The sequence below is a fragment of the Rattus norvegicus genome, chromosome 18 (assembly GCF_036323735.1).
Source record: "Rattus norvegicus strain BN/NHsdMcwi chromosome 18, GRCr8, whole genome shotgun sequence".
In the NCBI taxonomy this organism is placed as follows: Eukaryota; Metazoa; Chordata; class Mammalia; order Rodentia; family Muridae; genus Rattus; species Rattus norvegicus.
In genome coordinates, this window is record NC_086036.1 from 28,227,244 (window position 1) to 28,249,568 (window position 22,325).

Below are 22,325 nucleotides of genomic sequence, written 5' to 3' on the forward strand. Positions count from 1 at the left end.
TTCAGAAAACAAAATTGGACCTCTGGGGATTTTGTACAGTAAAAAGCAGTTTAGGGAATTGTTGAGAACTTAGGAAGGTGTCCTCAGCTGGTTTGTGTTAATGTAGAAACTGGTACAGCACTCTGGAGAGCCTCTCTAGGGTGGCTGAGATGGGAAAAACGAACTGCTTCCAGCCAGCTCAGTGAAATCAGTCCTAAGAGGTGATTTTAAAACAGCTTCAACCACAAAATTGCAATGTGCCTAAAACAGGGGTTTTTTTCGTTTGTTTGTTTTGTTTTTTGTTTTTGAGACAAGGTTTCTCTGTGTAGTCCTGGCTGTCCTGGAACTTGCTCTGTAGACCAGACCAGACTAGACTGACCTGGAACTCACAGAGATCCACCTGCCTCTGCCTCTGCCTCTGCCTCTGCCTCTGCCTCTGCCTCTGCCTCTGCCTCTGCCTCTGCCTCTGCCTCTGCCTCTGCCTCTGCCTCTGCCTCTGCCTCTGCCTCTGCCTCTGCCTCTGCCTCTGCCTCTGCCTCTGCCTCTGCCTCTGCCTCTGCCTCTGCCTCTGCCTCTGCCTCTGCCTCTGCCTCTGCCTCTGCCTCTGCCTCTGCCTCTGCCTCTGCCTCTGCCTCTGCCTCTGCCTCTGCCTCTGCCTCTGCCTCTGCCTCTGCCTCTGCCTCTGCCTCTGCCTCTGCCTCTGCCTCTGCCTCTGCCTCTGCCTCTGCCTCTGCCTCTGCCTCTGCCTCTGCCTCTGCCTCTGCCTCTGCCTCTGCCTCTGCCTCTGCCTCTGCCTCTGCCTCTGCCTCTGCCTCTGCCTCTGCCTCTGCCTCTGCCTCTGCCTCTGCCTCTGCCTCTGCCTCTGCCTCTGCCTCTGCCTCTGCCTCTGCCTCTGCCTCTGCCTCTGCCTCTGCCTCTGCCTCTGCCTCTGCCTCTGCCTCTGCCTCTGCCTCTGCCTCTGCCTCTGCCTCTGCCTCTGCCTCTGCCTCTGCCTCTGCCTCTGCCTCTGCCTCTGCCTCTGCCTCTGCCTCTGCCTCTGCCTCTGCCTCTGCCTCTGCCTCTGCCTCTGCCTCTGCCTCTGCCTCTGCCTCTGCCTCTGCCTCTGCCTCTGCCTCTGCCTCTGCCTCTGCCTCTGCCTCTGCCTCTGCCTCTGCCTCTGCCTCTGCCTCTGCCTCTGCCTCTGCCTCTGCCTCTGCCTCTGCCTCTGCCTCTGCCTCTGCCTCTGCCTCTGCCTCTGCCTCTGCCTCTGCCTCTGCCTCTGCCTCTGCCTCTGCCTCTGCCTCTGCCTCTGCCTCTGCCTCTGCCTCTGCCTCTGCCTCTGCCTCTGCCTCTGCCTCTGCCTCTGCCTCTGCCTCTGCCTCTGCCTCTGCCTCTGCCTCTGCCTCTGCCTCTGCCTCTGCCTCTGCCTCTGCCTCTGCCTCTGCCTCTGCCTCTGCCTCTGCCTCTGCCTCTGCCTCTGCCTCTGCCTCTGCCTCTGCCTCTGCCTCTGCCTCTGCCTCTGCCTCTGCCTCTGCCTCTGCCTCTGCCTCTGCCTCTGCCTCTGCCTCTGCCTCTGCCTCTGCCTCTGCCTCTGCCTCTGCCTCTGCCTCTGCCTCTGCCTCTGCCTCTGCCTCTGCCTCTGCCTCTGCCTCTGCCTCTGCCTCTGCCTCTGCCTCTGCCTCTGCCTCTGCCTCTGCCTCTGCCTCTGCCTCTGCCTCTGCCTCTGCCTCTGCCTCTGCCTCTGCCTCTGCCTCTGCCTCTGCCTCTGCCTCTGCCTCTGCCTCTGCCTCTGCCTCTGCCTCTGCCTCTGCCTCTGCCTCTGCCTCTGCCTCTGCCTCTGCCTCTGCCTCTGCCTCTGCCTCTGCCTCTGCCTCTGCCTCTGCCTCTGCCTCTGCCTCTGCCTCTGCCTCTGCCTCTGCCTCTGCCTCTGCCTCTGCCTCTGCCTCTGCCTCTGCCTCTGCCTCTGCCTCTGCCTCTGCCTCTGCCTCTGCCTCTGCCTCTGCCTCTGCCTCTGCCTCTGCCTCTGCCTCTGCCTCTGCCTCTGCCTCTGCCTCTGCCTCTGCCTCTGCCTCTGCCTCTGCCTCTGCCTCTGCCTCTGCCTCTGCCTCTGCCTCTGCCTCTGCCTCTGCCTCTGCCTCTGCCTCTGCCTCTGCCTCTGCCTCTGCCTCTGCCTCTGCCTCTGCCTCTGCCTCTGCCTCTGCCTCTGCCTCTGCCTCTGCCTCTGCCTCTGCCTCTGCCTCTGCCTCTGCCTCTGCCTCTGCCTCTGCCTCTGCCTCTGCCTCTGCCTCTGCCTCTGCCTCTGCCTCTGCCTCTGCCTCTGCCTCTGCCTCTGCCTCTGCTCTGCCTCTGCCTCTGCCTCTGCCTCTGCCTCTGCCTCTGCCTCTGCCTCTGCCTCTGCCTCTGCCTCTGCCTCTGCCTCTGCCTCTGCCTCTGCCTCTGCCTCTGCCTCTGCCTCTGCCTCTGCCTCTGCCTCTGCCTCTGCCTCTGCCTCTGCCTCTGCCTCTGCCTCTGCCTCTGCCTCTGCCTCTGCCTCTGCCTCTGCCTCTGCCTCTGCCTCTGCCTCTGCCTCTGCCTCTGCCTCTGCCTCTGCCTCTGCCTCTGCCTCTGCCTCTGCCTCTGCCTCTGCCTCTGCCTCTGCCTCTGCCTCTGCCTCTGCCTCTGCCTCTGCCTCTGCCTCTGCCTCTGCCTCTGCCTCTGCCTCTGCCTCTGCCTCTGCCTCTGCCTCTGCCTCTGCCTCTGCCTCTGCCTCTGCCTCTGCCTCTGCCTCTGCCTCTGCCTCTGCCTCTGCCTCTGCCTCTGCCTCTGCCTCTGCCTCTGCCTCTGCCTCTGCCTCTGCCTCTGCCTCTGCCTCTGCCTCTGCCTCTGCCTCTGCCTCTGCCTCTGCCTCTGCCTCTGCCTCTGCCTCTGCCTCTGCCTCTGCCTCTGCCTCTGCCTCTGCCTCTGCCTCTGCCTCTGCCTCTGCCTCTGCCTCTGCCTCTGCCTCTGCCTCTGCCTCTGCCTCTGCCTCTGCCTCTGCCTCTGCCTCTGCCTCTGCCTCTGCCTCTGCCTCTGCCTCTGCCTCTGCCTCTGCCTCTGCCTCTGCCTCTGCCTCTGCCTCTGCCTCTGCCTCTGCCTCTGCCTCTGCCTCTGCCTCTGCCTCTGCCTCTGCCTCTGCCTCTGCCTCTGCCTCTGCCTCTGCCTCTGCCTCTGCCTCTGCCTCTGCCTCTGCCTCTGCCTCTGCCTCTGCCTCTGCCTCTGCCTCTGCCTCTGCCTCTGCCTCTGCCTCTGCCTCTGCCTCTGCCTCTGCCTCTGCCTCTGCCTCTGCCTCTGCCTCTGCCTCTGCCTCTGCCTCTGCCTCTGCCTCTGCCTCTGCCTCTGCCTCTGCCTCTGCCTCTGCCTCTGCCTCTGCCTCTGCCTCTGCCTCTGCCTCTGCCTCTGCCTCTGCCTCTGCCTCTGCCTCTGCCTCTGCCTCTGCCTCTGCCTCTGCCTCTGCCTCTGCCTCCTCTGCCTCTGCCTCTGCCTCTGCCTCTGCCTCTGCCTCTGCCTCTGCCTCTGCCTCTGCCTCTGCCTCTGCCTCTGCCTCTGCCTCTGCCTCTGCCTCTGCCTCTGCCTCTGCCTCTGCCTCTGCCTCTGCCTCTGCCTCTGCCTCTGCCTCTGCCTCTGCCTCTGCCTCTGCCTCTGCCTCTGCCTCTGCCTCTGCCTCTGCCTCTGCCTCTGCCTCTGCCTCTGCCTCTGCCTCTGCCTCTGCCTCTGCCTCTGCCTCTGCCTCTGCCTCTGCCTCTGCCTCTGCCTCTGCCTCTGCCTCTGCCTCTGCCTCTGCCTCTGCCTCTGCCTCTGCCTCTGCCTCTGCCTCTGCCTCTGCCTCTGCCTCTGCCTCTGCCTCTGCCTCTGCCTCTGCCTCTGCCTCTGCCTCTGCCTCTGCCTCTGCCTCTGCCTCTGCCTCTGCCTCTGCCTCTGCCTCTGCCTCTGCCTCTGCCTCTGCCTCTGCCTCTGCCTCTGCCTCTGCCTCTGCCTCTGCCTCTGCCTCTGCCTCTGCCTCTGCCTCTGCCTCTGCCTCTGCCTCTGCCTCTGCCTCTGCCTCTGCCTCTGCCTCTGCCTCTGCCTCTGCCTCTGCCTCTGCCTCTGCCTCTGCCTCTGCCTCTGCCTCTGCCTCTGCCTCTGCCTCTGCCTCTGCCTCTGCCTCTGCCTCTGCCTCTGCCTCTGCCTCTGCCTCTGCCTCTGCCTCTGCCTCTGCCTCTGCCTCTGCCTCTGCCTCTGCCTCTGCCTCTGCCTCTGCCTCTGCCTCTGCCTCTGCCTCTGCCTCTGCCTCTGCCTCTGCCTCTGCCTCTGCCTCTGCCTCTGCCTCTGCCTCTGCCTCTGCCTCTGCCTCTGCCTCTGCCTCTGCCTCTGCCTCTGCCTCTGCCTCTGCCTCTGCCTCTGCCTCTGCCTCTGCCTCTGCCTCTGCCTCTGCCTCTGCCTCTGCCTCTGCCTCTGCCTCTGCCTCTGCCTCTGCCTCTGCCTCTGCCTCTGCCTCTGCCTCTGCCTCTGCCTCTGCCTCTGCCTCTGCCTCTGCCTCTGCCTCTGCCTCTGCCTCTGCCTCTGCCTCTGCCTCTGCCTCTGCCTCTGCCTCTGCCTCTGCCTCTGCCTCTGCCTCTGCCTCTGCCTCTGCCTCTGCCTCTGCCTCTGCCTCTGCCTCTGCCTCTGCCTCTGCCTCTGCCTCTGCCTCTGCCTCTGCCTCTGCCTCTGCCTCTGCCTCTGCCTCTGCCTCTGCCTCTGCCTCTGCCTCTGCCTCTGCCTCTGCCTCTGCCTCTGCCTCTGCCTCTGCCTCTGCCTCTGCCTCTGCCTCTGCCTCTGCCTCTGCCTCTGCCTCTGCCTCTGCCTCTGCCTCTGCCTCTGCCTCTGCCTCTGCCTCTGCCTCTGCCTCTGCCTCTGCCTCTGCCTCTGCCTCTGCCTCTGCCTCTGCCTCTGCCTCTGCCTCTGCCTCTGCCTCTGCCTCTGCCTCTGCCTCTGCCTCTGCCTCTGCCTCTGCCTCTGCCTCTGCCTCTGCCTCTGCCTCCTCAGTGCTAATGGTGAGTGCCACCACCATGGGGTGCCACAGAGGTTCTTAAGTGTCTCTGCAGGAACCTAAGAATTGTTAGATATTAGATGCCTTGGGGCACATCAATTTTTTTCCTGTTAAATAAAGTTTTCCAAATTTCTGATCATATTTCAGCTGGTGAACTGATTCTGCCTCCTCTGGAAAGAAACAGGTTTTCCTCCTATCCTCCCTCTCCCAGTCACTGGGAGCTGTCAGGACAGTTAAGTAGGCTGAGAGTTCTTTTGGAATTTTTCCACTTCCATTCACCATTGCCACCCCCACATGTTATTCTCATTGGTTGAGAACTTAAGAGTTCATTGTCAGGAGAAAAAAAAAATGTTGGTGTGTCTTCCTAAACACAGGCTGTGATAAACACTAGGGCTGGCCTTCCAGCATTCAAGACACAAGGTTTTCCTTATATGGAGCGGAGCCAAAGATTAGTAAGGTAGCTCACTGTCAGAGTGCTTGCCACACATGCACATGACCCGCATGAGGCTGGATCGCAGCACCATGTGGAAAAAGATGTTTGCTGTGGTACTAATTTAATCTCAAACCTGAGTTTCTACCTCACATTAGTTTGTTGTTGTTGTTCCCAGATAAAAAATACAAGACACAAAGCTTTTATATGTATAATACGTCTTAGGAGCACTAGAGCTGGGCAGATAGCTATGATGTCTACTTCCCTACCAGTAACCCTGAGCTACTACTTTCCATGTTCCATCTAGGCAGTTCTTGCAGCTTTCATTGGCCAACCCTCATCACCATGTTTTCATAACTCACCCACCTCATGACCTCTTTTCCTCCCCTCTACCTTCTTCTCTTTTTCCCAGTCTGGTCCTGCCTCAGACCCCAAGCCCAGGGACCAAAACTCCACCTCTCTCTCTTGTGCCCAGCTATAGGAATATTATTCAACCAATAGTTTTAAATTAATGAACACTATTTTGCTTAGCTGAAGATTTCCTCATTCTGGGTGGGGGGAAACCATGGTCAGTATTTAGCATTGCAATACAGAACAACCTCAACAATGTTGCAATTCCAGTGATAAGGGAAATTTCTAGTTCCAGGTGGGTTGCAGACTGAATTTGAGCCAAGCTTGGGCCATGTAGTAACACTGTCTCCAAAATAAAATAAGGTAGACTTAAAAAAGTCAAAAGAATTGGGCTTAGACTGGTATTTTTTGAGCCCTTCATCTTTGTCACTCCCTTCTTGTCATGGCCTGTACCCTCTTCACAGAGATATAATTAATATGAAGCTATATGAGATTTGAAGTGCTCCAAAGCAGGACATTACAATTACTGGAGGAGGTGTATTTTGAGATGTAGCAATTTTTTTTAAAGGAGGTGAAAGTTAGGAACTTTTGCTGAAGTATCATTTACACTTAGAGGCCCCTCCCCCCATCTTTAGAATTAGTTACTAATCAACCCATGATCAAGATGTAGAGGCCTGAGATCACACACCTGTTTGTATTTCATATGCAAATAAGCACACATTTCATCATCCTATACTCTTTCTCTGTCACCACGAGTTGATTCTTTGAAGCATTTGCAGTAAACCAGTAACAGGGCAGACTGGGGCTCACAGCTTCCTACCCGGGACCCTTTGACAGCAAGATTGTTACTGGAAACTGTCTCAGGCCTTAAGGAGTTAGTTAGTCCTTGGAGCTGTCAGAGGTAGAAGTCCGCATTACTGCTCACTACATTGGATGAGAATCGAATAGTTATTTTTGACATTTCCCTGTCTTGTTCAGCCACAGGTCTGGCTACAGTGAGATTCAGGCCTTGCTGTTGTTGCAGGAACTCTATGGAGCTGTGAAGGTCAGCCCTCATATTTCTGACCTTTGGTGCCTGGGTAAAGCTTTTTAGACAGAAGAGACTTCCTGTTTTCCTCAAGCTAACCTGAGTACTGTGTCCCAGTCCTCAAAGCTCCTACATTTGTCCAAGGCAACTAATTGGCTTGGCTATAAAATGGGAGTCAGCCATTAAAGACCGCAGGATGGGAGCGTTGGATAGGAGCTGACTCCCTAGCCTCTTATGCAAAAGTTCATGCCCCCTTGAGACCTGAATAAAAGGGTTCAACAACAGGAAGGCTTTAGGAAATGTGGAATATCGGTACCCTATCTACCAGGGTTCAACATTTTTCTACTTTATAGCGGGACAAAGTTTTACCCATATAACCATTCTTTCTTTTTTCCCCTTAGTATAATGTTCAGTAAATTACAAGAGATTTTCTATACTACTCCCTGCTACATGCACCCCCCTTTTTTCTTTTTCTTTTAAATGAGATCTTTTAAAAAATAATAGTCTCATCTTGAACAGACTGACCTCAAATTGCCATATAGCTGAGGCTAGGCTTAAACGTCTGGTCCTCCTGCTTCTACTTCCCAAGTGCCAGGATTTTAGCCATGAGACACTATACCTGCCTCTCAACACTTTACTGTAGAATGTGCTTTTTGAATAGTTTTGTACAACTTTTTTCTCATGGTGTTTCAAACACATTCAAGATAGGGTTTGTCAGGGTGTCAGCCCATCATAAGTAGAGGAACACGGGGACTGATTTAGGCCTCATAGCCGAATATGTACAACTGGTAAGATCCTCGTATCTAAAACAAAGAAGATAAATGGTTTGAGTCTGACCTTTGGACAGCAGACAGCATGAGTGATTAATAGTTTTCTGAACTCTTAATTAAAGATGGCTTGAGGCAGTGTTGGTAGTCATAGTGAGAGGATGGTTTGCTTTACCTGAATGTACTCATTAGGGAGTAAACGATTTTTTTATTCAGAGAGGCCTATCATTATTTAGTTCCCTGATGACTTGTGCTCAAGAATTGTTACTTAGTCCCAAGAGCATTGGCTAGAAAACGTATCACATTTGAAAACTATCTAGACATGCTCAATGGGAAGAGAACAGGAACGGTGAACAGTTGAGCCATAGAAATTTCTGGGAGGAGGAAAACCTGGAGATGTCCTAGATGTTGTCCACATTCATTTCAGCATCAGAACTGGAGGCAGGGAGCAGTTGGTGAGATGTGCGAGGAGCAGACACTCTAGGAATATGCCTGTCTCAGTCATTAAGTCTACACTTGATGCTTCCCTGATGTCAGTAGTAGCCTCCTGGATGCTCCAGCCATTGTGAATCTTCTTCACTCAGCTGTTCCCGCAAAGCCCACTGTCTAGCTAACGGCAGATCCCAGTCAGAAGGCAGCCTCAGCCTTCTGGCCCTGCTGACTCTTGAATTAGGATAGTTGATTCATCACTGTCCGGGTGGCTATGAAATTACTGGGACAAACTTTTTCAAGTGAAAAAAAGAAACCAGTCAGATGTTTAAGACAGTTTTCATTAAAGACTTTTTTTTCATGTGTATGGCTGTTCTGCTGTATGTATGTATGTCTGTGTATCATATGCATGTCTGGTGCTCATGGAGTGCAGAAGAGGGCATTGGATTCCCTGGAACTGAACTTAAAAACTGTTGGGAGCTGCCTAGTGGATGCTGGGAATCTTCTAATTTGGGCCCTCTAGAAGAGTAGCCAGTGCCCTTAACCACTGAGCCATCTCTCCAGTCACCTTTAAAGTGACTCTGAAGTGACTAGGGTAATGACATCTTGTCCTAACTATTTTGTGCATGCCTAGAGACTCCTCAGCCTTCTACCCTCCAGTAACCACATCTACCAGGAGGACATCTACCCTGGCCATGGTCCAGATGTTAACCAAAATAATTAATGTTCGTGCAAGCTAAAACATAAAACTAAAATGACTAGAAGAAGTGTAAATCGAATTAATTGTTGCATATTGTGTGGAAAATACTGCTAAGCTCAGCAAAAGGACAAATGTTATAAGGCTACTCCAACCCCTTGAATGCTGATGTAATTGTGAGTGTTATCTTTAAAAATGCTGTACCCATGAGCTTTGGCACCAAGGAACATTTCAGAGGCGTTAGCTTATTCTTGGTCTGACCATTATTACAGGACTATTATTATTTTTTATTATTATTTTGTTTGAGGCAGGGTTTCTTTGTGTAGCACTGGCTGTCCTAGAACTTGCTCTGTAGACCAGGCTGACCTCGAACTCACAGAGATTCACCTGTCTCTGCCCCTCCCAAGTTCTGGGATTAAGGACATGCACCACCACAGCCCACCTTTCATCTCTGTTTTTAAAACTTGAAGAATTTGATCCCAGGACTCACAGTAGAAACAGAGAACTGACTCCCACAGATTATCCTCTGACTTCTACTGTGCTATATGATACATGGGTACTGGAGTGCAGACACACATACTAGTAATAACGTTTTTTTTTTTTTTTTTTTTTTCGGAGCTGGGAACCGAACCCAGGGCCTTGCTCTTGCTAGGCAAGCGCTCTACCACTGAGCTAAATCCCCAACCCCAGTAATAATGTTTTTAACTTGAATTTTTTCTTTAAAAGGGAAACTATCCTATCACTGCCTTTACATTGAAAACTACTGTGTCAGCTGCCACAAATAGAAGGCGAATATTATAAGCTAAAATTGTACATGATCTCTAAATCATAGTGCATACATACTCACCCACCGAGATGACTCATCCATGGTGAATTTTCCAGGTGGCAGTAGGTGGGGGTAGGGCTGGTTTGGGTAGGCAGACCTTCAGAAGTCTCTTCAAACACTGTCCTAAAATTTATGCAACAGTAAGATATTAAGAAAGCCACAAAATGAAGAATCTAGTTACTCAGAATAAGTAGCTACGTTTGGTCAGGAAGCTAAAGTTAAAAAGAATGCAAGCTCAAGGCCAGACTAGGCTACATAGCAAGACTGTGTCTCCAAAAAAAAAAAAAAAAAAAAAAAAAAGGAAAAGTATAATATAGAAATCTCTGGGTTCTTGTTTGTTTTTTTTTTTGTTTTTGTTTTTTTTTTCTTCTTTCTACAAAGCCAATCTAATACTCTGGGAGGCTGGTGGAACCTGGCTTTGTTGGTGCTATGAAGCAGTCCTGTCTTTTCTGTCAAGCGCCCCCTGGAAAATTCAGGTTTTATTTATGCTATTAGTTTCTAGTTTCACTGGAGCCACTAACCGCTTTGAACTCTCTGTCTTTTTACATGTCAAGTGTCCTTTGTGGGTGCTAACAGTGACAGAAAATTGTCACTTAGCATTTGTTTCATCTAGTCTTTATTATCCTTAATGCTTAGCCCTTTAGAAATGTTAGAAGAGGGGGTGAGAGAGTGCTGCTGGGGTGCTAGGCATAGGTACCGCAGGTGTGAATTCAAATTTGCTGTTGTCTGTTAAGAGAGCTGCTGGCTGCATTCACAGAGCTGTGGCTCTCCGTGTGGGTTAGAAAAGTGGCTTTCATGGTGCAGCAAAGAGGGCCGACTGAGTGTTCATCAGGAGTCAGGAGTGCTTAGTTAAATTGCCAGCACATTAAGCTATAGGGGCCTTTGACTGAACCATCAAGACGTCAGCGTTCCCACAGAGCCCAATCTAATGGTCTGGGAGGCTGGTGGAACCTGTCTTTCAGGGGCTGTGCTGGTAGGGGACCTGACCTGGGAAGTAGCTTTATCAGGCTTGTTGGGAGGGATGGCCCTGTCCCTTTACAGCGTGTCCTCTCAACTTGGCAGGGGGCAGAGTTCTTCCCTTCTCTCTGGCTTTGTATGCTCTAACCTCTCCTTTCATTCCCCTAACTCACTTTCTGTGTTAATAGCTTTCTTCCCCCTTTCCCTTCCCTTCCGTTCACTGCTGCCCCCTCTTTTGATCCTTCCTCTCACCAGGTCTCATTCTCTCTCCATTTTCACTTTGAGGGCTGACTTGTTTGAAGTTCAGAGTTACAGTGCTGTCCTGTGACTGGATGTTATTCAGAGGTCCTATCCTTTTTTTCTGAGGAGCAGTGTGACATAGGCTTCAGATAGCAGCACTGGTGGGGCGCTGACCCAGCGTCTGGGCTGAGTGGCCGAGTGAGGCTCCAGGTACAGCCTCGAATGAAGCTGGTGTGGGTTTCCCAGCAGGACTTTGTACACTGGCCACCATCTTTTTTTTTTTTTTTTTTTAATTAACAGTAATGTTTATGAGTGATTCTATCTACAAGCTCTTAGTCAGGCAAGGGACTATCCTTGACTAACTTCAGGGAAAATAAGTTGGAAGCATCCTTTTTTTCTCAATAAGTAAATATTTTTTCCCTAAAAGCCATGTGGCATTTAGTCAAGGGTAACCAGCAGGAATCTGAACCTTTATTATTAATGTGCCGTACAGGGCATGGTGGTACACACCTTTAATCCTAGCACTCCAGAGGCAGAGGCAGGCAGATCTCTGTGAATTCAAAGCCAATCTAGTCTACAGAGTGGATTTCAGGACAGAGAAGACACAAAGTCACCCCATCTCAAAAAAACAACAGCAGCAAAAAAACAAAACAAAACAAAACAAAACAAAAAAACCCAAAAAACCAAAACCAAAAACAAAAACAAAAACAAAAAACTCAAACCAAACTAAAAGACCAGCTTGGTCTATGTAGATCAGCCAGGGATACAGAATGAGACCTTGCCTCATTAATACAGCCACTTATTATAATCTGATTTTTGGTTTTGTTTGTGTTTTGTGAAAGGGTGTTGAGTGTAGCCTGGGTGACTTTGAATATAGTATGTAGTCCAGGATGGTCTTAAAATCTTACTGTTTAGTTCTCCCAAGTACTAGGAATATAGTCTTTGACAATATAAATTGATTTTTACTTACTTACTGCTTGATTGTGATTGATTGAGGGAAGATCTCCCTGTGTATTGCTGGCCAGCCTGGAATTTAAATTTACTATGTAGACCAGGCTGGTCTCAAACTCAGAAATCTACCTGCTGCTTCTTCCCAAGTGCTGGGATTAAATCCCTGACTTAAAACTTGGTTTTTGAATCCAGATAGCGGGGCTGGGGATTTAGCTCAGTGGTAGAGTGCTTACCTAGGAAGCGCAAGGCCCTGGGTTCGGTCCCCAGCTCCGAAAAAAAGAACCAAAAAAAAAAAAAAAATTCTGAATCCAGATAGCTAAGTGAATGCTGCAGAACGCTTCCTAGGTTTGCTGGTTGCTGCTGCTGTTTAACTACACTGGTCCATGGAGTTCTGTCTCGTTGTTTTGAAGGGAGGGTCTCAGGCAGAGCATTACTCCTGTTTACGGTTTGGGAGTACCTGGGTTTATTTTGCCTTCACATAAGGATGGACTTTTGGGATGCTATCCTGTGTGTGTTATAAACCTGTTATGAATATACAACAATAAACCTGTGCATATGTGTATAAAGTTTTAGAATCTTAGCATACTGTTACAATATATATATATATATATCTGTGAGATAAAACACCTAGAGGTTGACCTTCCTCTTCAAAAGACAATATGTTCATTTAATTATTTAAGGGATACTTTTAAATATGATCTGGGCATAATGGCAAACACTTACAATCCCAGCACTTGGGAGGCTGAGGCAGGAGGAGCTCAGGTTTCAGACTAGCCCAGCCTACATAGGGAGATGTTAGGAGGAAGCAAGGTAGAAGCCCTTCAGTAAACAGCTTGCGAGTTTTGGGTTGACTCTGAGATATTTTCCTCAGCTGCACGTTTACTGCTGCAGTCTGACTTCCCTACCGAGGGTTGCTCTGTTTGTATCTCATCTTCAGTAACATTTCAGTAAGCTCTGAAATTCAGCTCCTGGGTTTCCTAACTCCAGTTTGTCCATTGAGCGTAGCAGACTACTTTACAATACCTTTGAATTAGAAAACTTGCAGAGTTTCCTTCCTGATACAGTAATGGACAAGATTGGTAAAACCCACACGGATGTTAGGTCTTCTTTGGTAGTTAGTTCATACTGTGGTTGAGTGATCAGCTCAGCTGGTGGTGCTTGGCAAGCCGATGGAAATAAAGTTCTAAGAATCTCTTAGAAAACAGTACAGAGTAACTATAAAAAAGCACCCCTAGCAACTGTCTCACCTCTAGCCTCTCCTGTACAACAGCCCCCACCATAGTGACCCTGTCCATTCCTGAAATGTACTTTTTTCTTTGATATTTCCCAGATTGTTGCCTCTGACTAATGTGTAGAAGTGGAGTCATTGAAATTTCTGTTTCTGCTTACCTCTTGATATGATCATCACTTCTGCATAGAAACTGAGTTTCCCTGACTGTTTCCTTTTGTGCACATAGTACTCTGTGTTTCCTGACACATAAGTTGGTCTGGAATGGCTGCTGCTTTCTATCTCTGTAGTCTGAACAGGAACTGACTCATAAAACATCATCTCAGTAGTGCCGGGAACTGCTAGTGTTGAGTTACCGTTGATGTTCTGGGATGTTTTCATGGAGTGAATAAATGATCTGTGTGAGCACGCCAAAGTTACAGTTTAGTGAAAGCTATAAATCAGTGAGATAGATGGTTGTGAAAAAATGTGAATAATTCTAGAGCTTTTTTTATCACAACAATCTGCATTCAAAATTAAGAGTGCAAATTCAAAAGTTGAGGGGCCTAGAATATAAAAGTCTCTAGCTGTGACGGTCCTGTTAGAGGGGTAGCTAAAAGAGATAGGGGCCTTTAGGTTAAGATCTGTCCTCAAGAGCTTTTTAACTTTAAAGACAACTATATAAGCTGCCAGAAAGATTCTTAAGGCTAGGAGTATTGTGACTTCAGGCTTCAGTAAGAAGAATCATAGCTGGATAAATGTGGCTGTAACCCAGAGCAGTTGTATTTAATACTGTCTTTACCAAGCCAAGCATCTTCTTAGTTACGACAAAAAGAGTCACAACTACAAAAGCCACAGCAAAAAAGCAGCGGAGAACAGATGTGCAGTAGAGAGTTACTGAGGTGAAGCTGGTAATGAGGGAAATTGGCTTCTCAGAATTGGCTGAGACTTAAGAGGTGAAGTAGAAATTAAAAAGGAGTGAACCACACGCACATATCAGAAAGCACTAAGAAAACTTAGTTTTCCCAAGCTTACCAAAAATGTCAGCTACCTTTAGGTATTAATAATAATAATAATAATAATAATAATAATAATAATAATAATAATAATGATCTGCCTCTGATTTCAGAATCCTAAGCAAACTGTTGCACATTTTTCCCCTTATAATAGCTAAGTTTTATCTGTTTGCTTTACAATGTAGCATATGAGAACTTGACTGTTTAACACAGTGGATTTATATATTTTTTTAAAGATTTATTTATTTTATGTATACCGTCGCTGTCTTCAGACACACCAGAAGAGGGCATCAGACTCCATTACAGACGGTTGTGAGCCACCGTGTGGTTGCTGGGAAATGAACTCAGGACCTGTGGAAGAGCAGCCAGTGCTCTTAACCACTGAGCCATCTCTCCAGCCCTGGATTTATATTTCTTATGCAAACACAGCCCAGCTCAAGATACAGGCCATTTCTGCTGGCTGAAAGTTTCACCCGCATCTCAGTGTCTTAAAGTCAGGGCTGCTGCTGCTCCAGGTGAACAGAACCATAGACCATCATGGTGGTGCTTGATTCCAGCTGATTTTGCTTGCCTGTCTCTGGGAGTCACAGAAATAGTTCTTTCATTGAGTACTGCTAGGATATTGTTGTTTCCCCAAATAAATACACCATAGTCAATCTGTTCTGTTGCTGACTTAGATGGTTTCCAGTTTGGAGCAGTTATAATTCAGAGCTACTTTGCTGTATCTGTCTGTGTAGGCTTTTACACTCTTCCCTCTAGCGTACACGCTGAATACATTTTGGCCAACAGCTGCTGCATATACCGTAGTGTCCCACTTAAACTGCTCAGTGATGCTGTAGAGTAGAAAGATACTCTGCAGCGTTTGTACAGATAAGTCACCGGTGACACAGTTCCTCAGAAGCCATACTGAAATTTAAACAAAGCATGACACTGTGGCCTCCCTGATTTCTCAGAAATACCCTGCAGTTAAGTGAGGACAACTGGTTATCAGGACAAGAATTGCTGAGTCATAGGCAAACTGAACGTATGATGTGTGTTTTTCTAAAAGTTTGATGCTTTAGCTTTTATTTATAGTTCTATGATGTGTTGTGTTATTTTTGTATATAAAGCTAGGAGTTACTCGCTCCCCACCCCCCTAAGATAGCCAATTAAATCCAGACTGTTTACTGGAAACATGATCTTTTCTTTCCTCAATGATAGTGGTGTCCTTGTGTTAACCTAAGTGACTGTACTGTGTGAATTTGTTTTAGGACTTGTCATTGAATTTAAATGCCTTAAAGTTTAATTTAGGGGCTAACAAAATGGCCCAGCAGGTGCAGGCCCCTGCCACCAAGTCTGATGACCTGAGTTTAGTCTCTGGGACTCACATGATAGAAGGAGGAGACTGACTCCCAAAAGTTGTCTCTCACCTTCACACAGTGTCATGGCATACTCATGTTCACAACACACACACACACACACACACACACACACACACACACACACACACACACAAAATTTGGGTAATTGCAATAAAAATTGAATTTTATTTACTATTGGGGTGTGTGTGTGTGTGTGAGAGAGAGAGAGAGAGAGAGAGAGAGTGTGTGTGTGTGAGAGAGAGAGCGCACGCGCGCGAGAGAGAATATGTGTGTGTGTTCATGTAACATGTAGAAGTCACATACTTGCATAGAAATTAACAAATGAGCTGTCTTTAGCCCAAGACTGTTCTACTATATCTTTTTATTAGTATTTATTTTAACAAAACTACAAGATTGTGCAGATTATATAGCTTTCTTTTTTCCTGTGTGTTTGTACATATGTGTATGACATGCATGTGTGCATGTACATGAGTAGGTCAGAGGTTGATGTCTTTTTCTAGTCTCCATCTTGTTTTATTTGTACGGTTTAGCAGTCTTGTGCACACACACACAGTAGTCCTTATCACCTTGTTACCCTGTCTTATATTCTCTACCACTGAGCTAATTCCCCAGCTCTGAGGTTGATGTCTTTTTCTAGTCTCCATCTTGTTTTATTTGGATGCTTTAGCAGTCTTGTGCACACACACAGTGGTCCTTATCACCTTGTTACCCTGTCTTATATTCTCTCCCCTCTGCTCTGCTTCCATTTTATTTTTTAGTCAGGGTCTCACCCAACTGGAACTCACCGTTTTGACTAGACTAGCAGGCCAGGAAGCCCCATCGTTTTCTCTCCTTATCCCCAGCACCGGGATTATAAACCCATGGCTGTTGTGCTTAGCTTTTTACAGGGGTTCTGGATTGAACTCAGGTCTGTATGCATTCCTGGTAAGCTCTTTACCAACTGAGCCCCTCTCTGGCTCCTAAATTTTCCTGCACAGCATTACATTTTATTTCAGAAGCATAGAACTGATGACTGAGGGTGTAGAGTAATGGTAGAGCACATGCCTAGCTTGTGTGAGGCCGTGGGTTCAGTCCTCAGCACTAGACGCCATAGAAACTCAGAAGTGAAAACAGAACCCACCACAGACTAATTATGTAGACATACTGTAGTAACTTGTTTCCTTGTTCAGGTGTATGGGTTGTGATTTCTTTGCCCTGCTTTACTTAGTACCAGCATGGAGGTCAGAGGATAATGTGTTAGCCAGTGCTCTCTTTCCACCCAGTGAGTTCCAAAGATCAAATTCTAGCCATTAGGCCTGGAAGGAAGCACGTTTACATGCTGAGCCATCTTGCTGGCCCTTTTTGTCTCTCATGTTGAAGGCCTCACCCTCCAGTGTCTGATAATCTTTGTCCATTAATTTATATATGAAGCAATAAAAGTCAGAAGTCCTCTGTGCATGGTTTTACCATAGCTGGCTAGAGAAGTTTCTCTGTTGTCCTCTCCTGTATCACTATCCGATTTTTTTTTTTCTGAGACAGGATTTTACTGTGTAGCCCTGGCTGTCCTGGAACTAACTCTGTAGACAAGGCTGGCCCTTAGCTTGCCTCTGCCTCCCCAGTGCTGGGATTAAAGGCAGAAGCCCGTATCTGAGTTTTGACCATTGAGATCGTTCAGTTTTTCTGGAGGAAGTGTATTTACCATACTGCCCACCGGAACAGTGCCAGCAGCTGCCAGGTAGGTGGTAGCAATGATATTTTCCAAGGTTATTATATTTTTATTTCTTGGCTATTTCGATGAGGTCTTATAGTATCTTACTCTGAAAACAACTTTCACCAATAGTTTCTGCCCTTCTGGCGAATGACTGTATAATCTTGTGACTGTGTTGTGTGTGTCTTTGTGTCTTGAACAAGATCTTGGGAGAACCATGGGCAGTCTAATGTGCTAATGGATTCTGACTGTTGCACCCCTTCCGGTCCTCCCTTCGAAACTCGTTTGTCTTTAGTGCCTCACACTGTTTACATTTAATCTTTAGTACACACTCTACTTTTACCAAACATATGAAGGAAACCCGTCAAGTTACAAGTCCAGTGTCTCCAATTTAAAACTCATTAGTACTTTGCTTATGTAGTGTGGTCTGTAGGATGTGACTGTTAGGTGGTCTTTGTCTAGCCGGTTTGTTTCTTTAGTGGCTGGAGGACAATAGGTTTGTTCCAAGTGAAGTCCTGCTTTTCAAATTCTAGTTCTAGGACCTTTGATTGAGTTCAGACTCCCTCTGTGTGGCTTTTGCTGTTCTTTTGTTGCGAGTGGCTTTTGGCTGCTGCTGCTGCTGCTGTTAGAAGAAACTGGACACGGACCTATCTGTTTCTTTAAGAGGACTGCCTGGGAAATGCAGGGGTGAGTGAGGAGGAAAGGGAGTTATGGTTGCTGGAGCTACTGGATGGCTTCTGCTTTCTGTAGGTGTCTCCGAATAACAGATATTCTTCTCCTTCCCTAGACATGTTGTTCCCTGGATAAGGGGGAAAGGCTCATACTAAAACTGAGGGGGGACGCACCTGAGGAGGAAGACGTTCAGAAAGAGAACTGCAGGACGGTGAGGAGAGAAAACAGACAGATGGGTTAAGAATAATCCCGAAGCAGGCAGCAGAGCACAGAGGTGCCAGTGTGGCAGTTCTCTTCTCCACTGCTCACTGTTCTCAGAACGGTATTGTCAGGGAAGATAGCTTTGGCTTTGCCTAGACTAAGAACTTCTATTAATGTATAGGCTTGCTGGATGGATCAGGTTAAACCACAGTTTTAATGAAGGCAGGTCATGCGTACTGAATTTCAGGACAGAGTAGTTACAATGGCTGGCTGTGTTCTGTGGCAACTTAAAAGTAAACGATGGAATGGCCACATGCGAGTTAATAAGAATGACTTCTGTGTTAATCAGCCTTCCTGCTGAAGAGAGGAGACAAAATGCACAAGTGGTCAGTGTTTCCCACCAGGTGATGTAGTGTCAGTCACAGTGGGGCGAGGCGTCCTAGATTGGGGTGGGTGTCACACTGGTGTGTAACAGAGGTCGGAGAACAGGAGAAATCGGGTGGCTTCTGTTGCTATTTGTTCTTGGGGCGTGTGGTGTGTGTGAGTGCACGTGTGCACTTGCCATGACGCGCATGTGGAGGACATCCTTAAGTGTTGGTCCTCTCACCCTCCACAGTGTTTGAAACAGGACCCCTCTTGTGTATAACAGGATTACAGACATTCCTAAGTGCCACTGAGCCTGGCTTTGTGTGGGTTCTGGAGATGCTGGCCCAGGTCCTCCTTGAGCATACACACCAAGCCATCTCCTCAGCTGCACCAGTTGTGTGCTTGTCTGTTTGTTGTTTGGTTTTTGAGTCTCTATCAGACTCTGGAAAAGTAAACCTTTAAATGGGAGGCATAATGCACATGTGGTAAAACAGATCCGGATTCCATATTAGGCATTATAATTGTCAAGGGACACTCCCTCTACCCCCATTCCTCTGCTAGGTTGAAGCCAGTACCCTAGCAGTCATTGTATTCGTCTTTCAACCATTGTCCACATTGAGTCACACTGATACGCATGCCTCACTACTTTAGTCCACGTGCTAAATGTATGTTGAGTTGTGCATCACCGCGTGTTTCTTGGCATGCTTACCATCGGTCCCCAGGGCTGGAAGCACAGTAGAAGTGGGTTAGGGTGGGCCAGTAGGTTAGGTTAGTTCAGTCTTTTGTAGCGTTCTCTGCATCTTAAAGCTGACAGTTGCTGATTGACTAGTAGCAATTTGGTAGGCCATAGCTTTCATAGACCTTTATGTGCCTATGTTACTGGCTTGGGTTGTTAGAACTGAAAGAACCGAACTACTTCAGTCAGTCCTGCTGACTGAAACGGCATTTATGATCAACTCAGTTCTGGGTTCCTTGAATCATTTGTGATGAAAAAGGGAGATGCTGGCCTTGATTAGTGTAGCAGATTGGGTGCTTCCTCTAGAGCTGGGACTAGATGAGCTTTTCTTGAAGCACATGAACTATAGCAAGAACTGATGGTATCTAGCTGGAAATCTGATACTATTTGGAAGGAAGAATATGAAAGTTACATGCATAACCTGTTACTTTAATCCAGAATCCCTAGGGAATCTTATGACAATTCTAGCCTTTATGACATTATTTAAGAATTTATTGATTACATATTCTAAAGAAGAATTAATGGGATTACTAATTTGTAGTTATTAGATTCTTTCCTACTATTTAATTGGGGTTCCAAGGTACTCGAAGTAGGTTAAATGTTCATCCAGGAGATGGTTAACAGTGAGGCAGTGTGGTATCACAGGTATCAGGTTGTTTAAGTGACTCATGTAGACTATACCTTGTTCCCCAGTTATGATTTGTTTGCTTTTAATCTGGACGTCTCTGTGCCAGGCACTGTGGTGATTGTAGAGATGATGGAAGCAATATGTTGGCCCTCAAAGCCTCAAGTCCAGTCAGGGAATATTTTAATAGGCTAGGGGGCCAGGAAGCATAGGCTCCTTCACAGATACAAACCACCAAGGACAGGAACTTGTAAACACAGTGAAGATTCCTGGTGAATCTTTCAAAGAACCCTGGCAGTGTGGAGCTTGGAGGAAATTTTTGCTTGGCATTCTCTATAGACAGCTCACTGCTTAGAGCCATGGGTCTGGAAAGCACAGCTGTGTTATCCTAGAGCCCAAGACAAGGGGTGTGTCTGGTCACTGGCAGCAGGGCTGCCTCTTAGGAGACACCACTGTAGCCTGACCCTGTTTATGGGAGGGTTTTCTGGTGTTGGACCAGCATCTGCTGATCTGGTTGATAGTTAGTGCTATTAGATTTTCTGCTATCTTAAAGCTAGCCAACCACGTTTATGGACATTTCAGGGAAATTAAAAACAATGTATCCTGTTATTCATTCAGCACATTTATTGAGGAGACTACAGGCACCAAGCGCCTCTAAGGACATGGTAGCAATCCCAAACTGACTTGATTGATTCTGTTGTCACAGCCTACTATCTGGAATAGGAAAGAGACAAGCAGAAGAAAAGCAAGCAGATAGGAAGATAAGAGCTGTGTGGTTGGGATGAGAATGAACCGACATGAACAAGGCTTTCCAGAGTCACTGGGGAACCTTTAGGGCATTTAGTAAATGATCTGATCAGTTGGAAATTTTTCTAGTGAGTTCCACATGCAAATGATTTTTATCCTCTTTGTCTCTTAGGTGCATTGCCAGGTTCCTGATGAACCCAGAGAACCCTCCACCATATCCGGGCCCCGGGCCAACAGCCCCATACCCACCTTATCCACAACAGCCAATGGGGCCTATGGGAGCCCCACCTCCTCAGGGGTACCCCTACCCACCACCTCAGGGGTACCCCTATCAAGGATACCCACAGTACGGATGGCAGGGTGGACCTCAGGAGCCTCCTAAGACCACAGGTAGGTGTCTGTGAATTTGCAAATGTTCCTGTCTTGGTTTCACACAAGAGAGCGTTTTCGTGATTTGTTGGCAGAGAAGAAATCTTCTTTGTGATTTCTGATTGATGTTTGATGCTGGTGGCTCAGAATGGCTTTCACTCAAGATGACTTACTGGCCTACATGTTCTCTAGGGGATTTCTCCTAGAGCACTGGTGGGGAAAATACCAACTGGTGTCTTTCTCTTGCAGTTCCTTTTGTTTTGTTTTAGCTTATTGGGGTTATGTTATCGGTTAGCTTGTTGGCCCTTAAGTCATCCTCAGGCCTTGCTGCTGAGGTTGGTTTCCTTATTATTTTCATAATTCTGTTCAATCTACTACTTGAGATTGCCCTTGTTTTCTGGGTCTGTATGATAGAACAGTACTACTCAAGGTAGTTCATTTATTGACGAGTAAACTGTTACTGTGAGAACTAAAGAAAGTGAGAGCGGATGTTTAAAAACGGAGAGCAGCTTAGCACTCCTGACTGTCAAGCATATAATCACTCTTCCTAAACCTACCAATCAGTGCAGGATTAAAAATAAAACACTGCGAGAAGCATTGTTCTACATACTTGTCTGGTGACTATTTTTTTTTTTTTTTTTTGGTTCTTTTTTTTCGGAGCTGGGGACCGAACCCAGGGCCTTGCGCTTCCTAGGCAAGCGCTCTACCACTGAGCTAAATCCCCAACCCCGTCTGGTGACTATCTTATAACCCTTTGATTTACAGAATAGCTGTTTCAGCTTTTAAAAACAGTTAATTTTACCAAGTGCTTATTATATACCAAACGGTTTCCTAAAAGCTTTATGTATTTCAACATTTAATCCTTGCCACAATTCTATGAGCAAAACTAGGGCCTTGTGTATGCTGGACAGGTGCTACCTCTGAGATGGCCCTCCTGCCTGTCATATTTTATGGTTAATCTAGGTATACTCCTCTTTAGGGTGTACAGTTACGGTCTGGCACTTTACTGGGCTATCTGCCAGTGTAAAAAGAAAATAGTCCAGCACCTGCTTATCTAGTAGATTCTGCCCAAATTGAAATTCATAAATGCTCCTCTGGTTTTCACCCAGAATGCTTTTTGCCAATTCCAGGCTTACTCTCTAGCTTGTGTTTGATGAGTTGAGAATGTTATTCAGTTTGTCTAGAACAAGTGCGTCTTAAGTTTTGTGGACTTCATGCAGAGAATACAGATTTGAGTTTCTTTTTGTTGGTTTAATTAATATTGATATATCTGCCATTTTAAGAAAAGGTTTCTTTATTCCTAAGATTAAAAGGCTCCATTAGTTTAGTGTTAGCAATCACAATTCACACAGGTATTTAACCTCCCTTCCTGCAGTTGTGAATCAGTAACTCCTGCTTTCATTGTGTTCCCAAGGAAAGTAGGCACTGCAGCTGCTCAGCTGCAGTTCTCACTTAGGGCCCAGGACCTGTGGACAGAATTCCAGAGGCAACGTCATTGTAGAGTGAACCCGTCGGGCGTCGTTGCACTCCTGGTTCTTGGTATCGTCTCTGGGATCTCCAGTCAGAATCATCTGCTGTTCTGTTATGTGTCTGAGCTTTGTGTGGACATTTAAGCCTTGCTCTCCCATTAGGAGATCTCAGATTTATCTGCTTCTGCTCTCTCTTCCTCTGAAGTCTGAGTG

The 22,325-nt window shown here is 47.6% G+C and overlaps 1 protein-coding gene across 6 annotated transcripts in view; it reads left to right on the plus strand.

Annotated features, from left to right (window-relative positions):
* Cystm1 (cysteine-rich transmembrane module containing 1) overlaps nucleotides 1-22,325 on the plus strand; it is a 67,714-nt gene that overhangs the window by 7,383 nt on the left and 38,006 nt on the right. For all 6 annotated transcript variants that reach the window (XM_006254621.5, XM_006254622.4, XM_039097367.2 and 3 more), the window contains exon 2: nucleotides 20,447-20,664. In XM_006254621.5, the coding sequence (XP_006254683.1) occupies nucleotides 20,447-20,664 (218 nt within the window). The remainder of the gene's footprint in view (nucleotides 1-20,446; nucleotides 20,665-22,325) is intronic.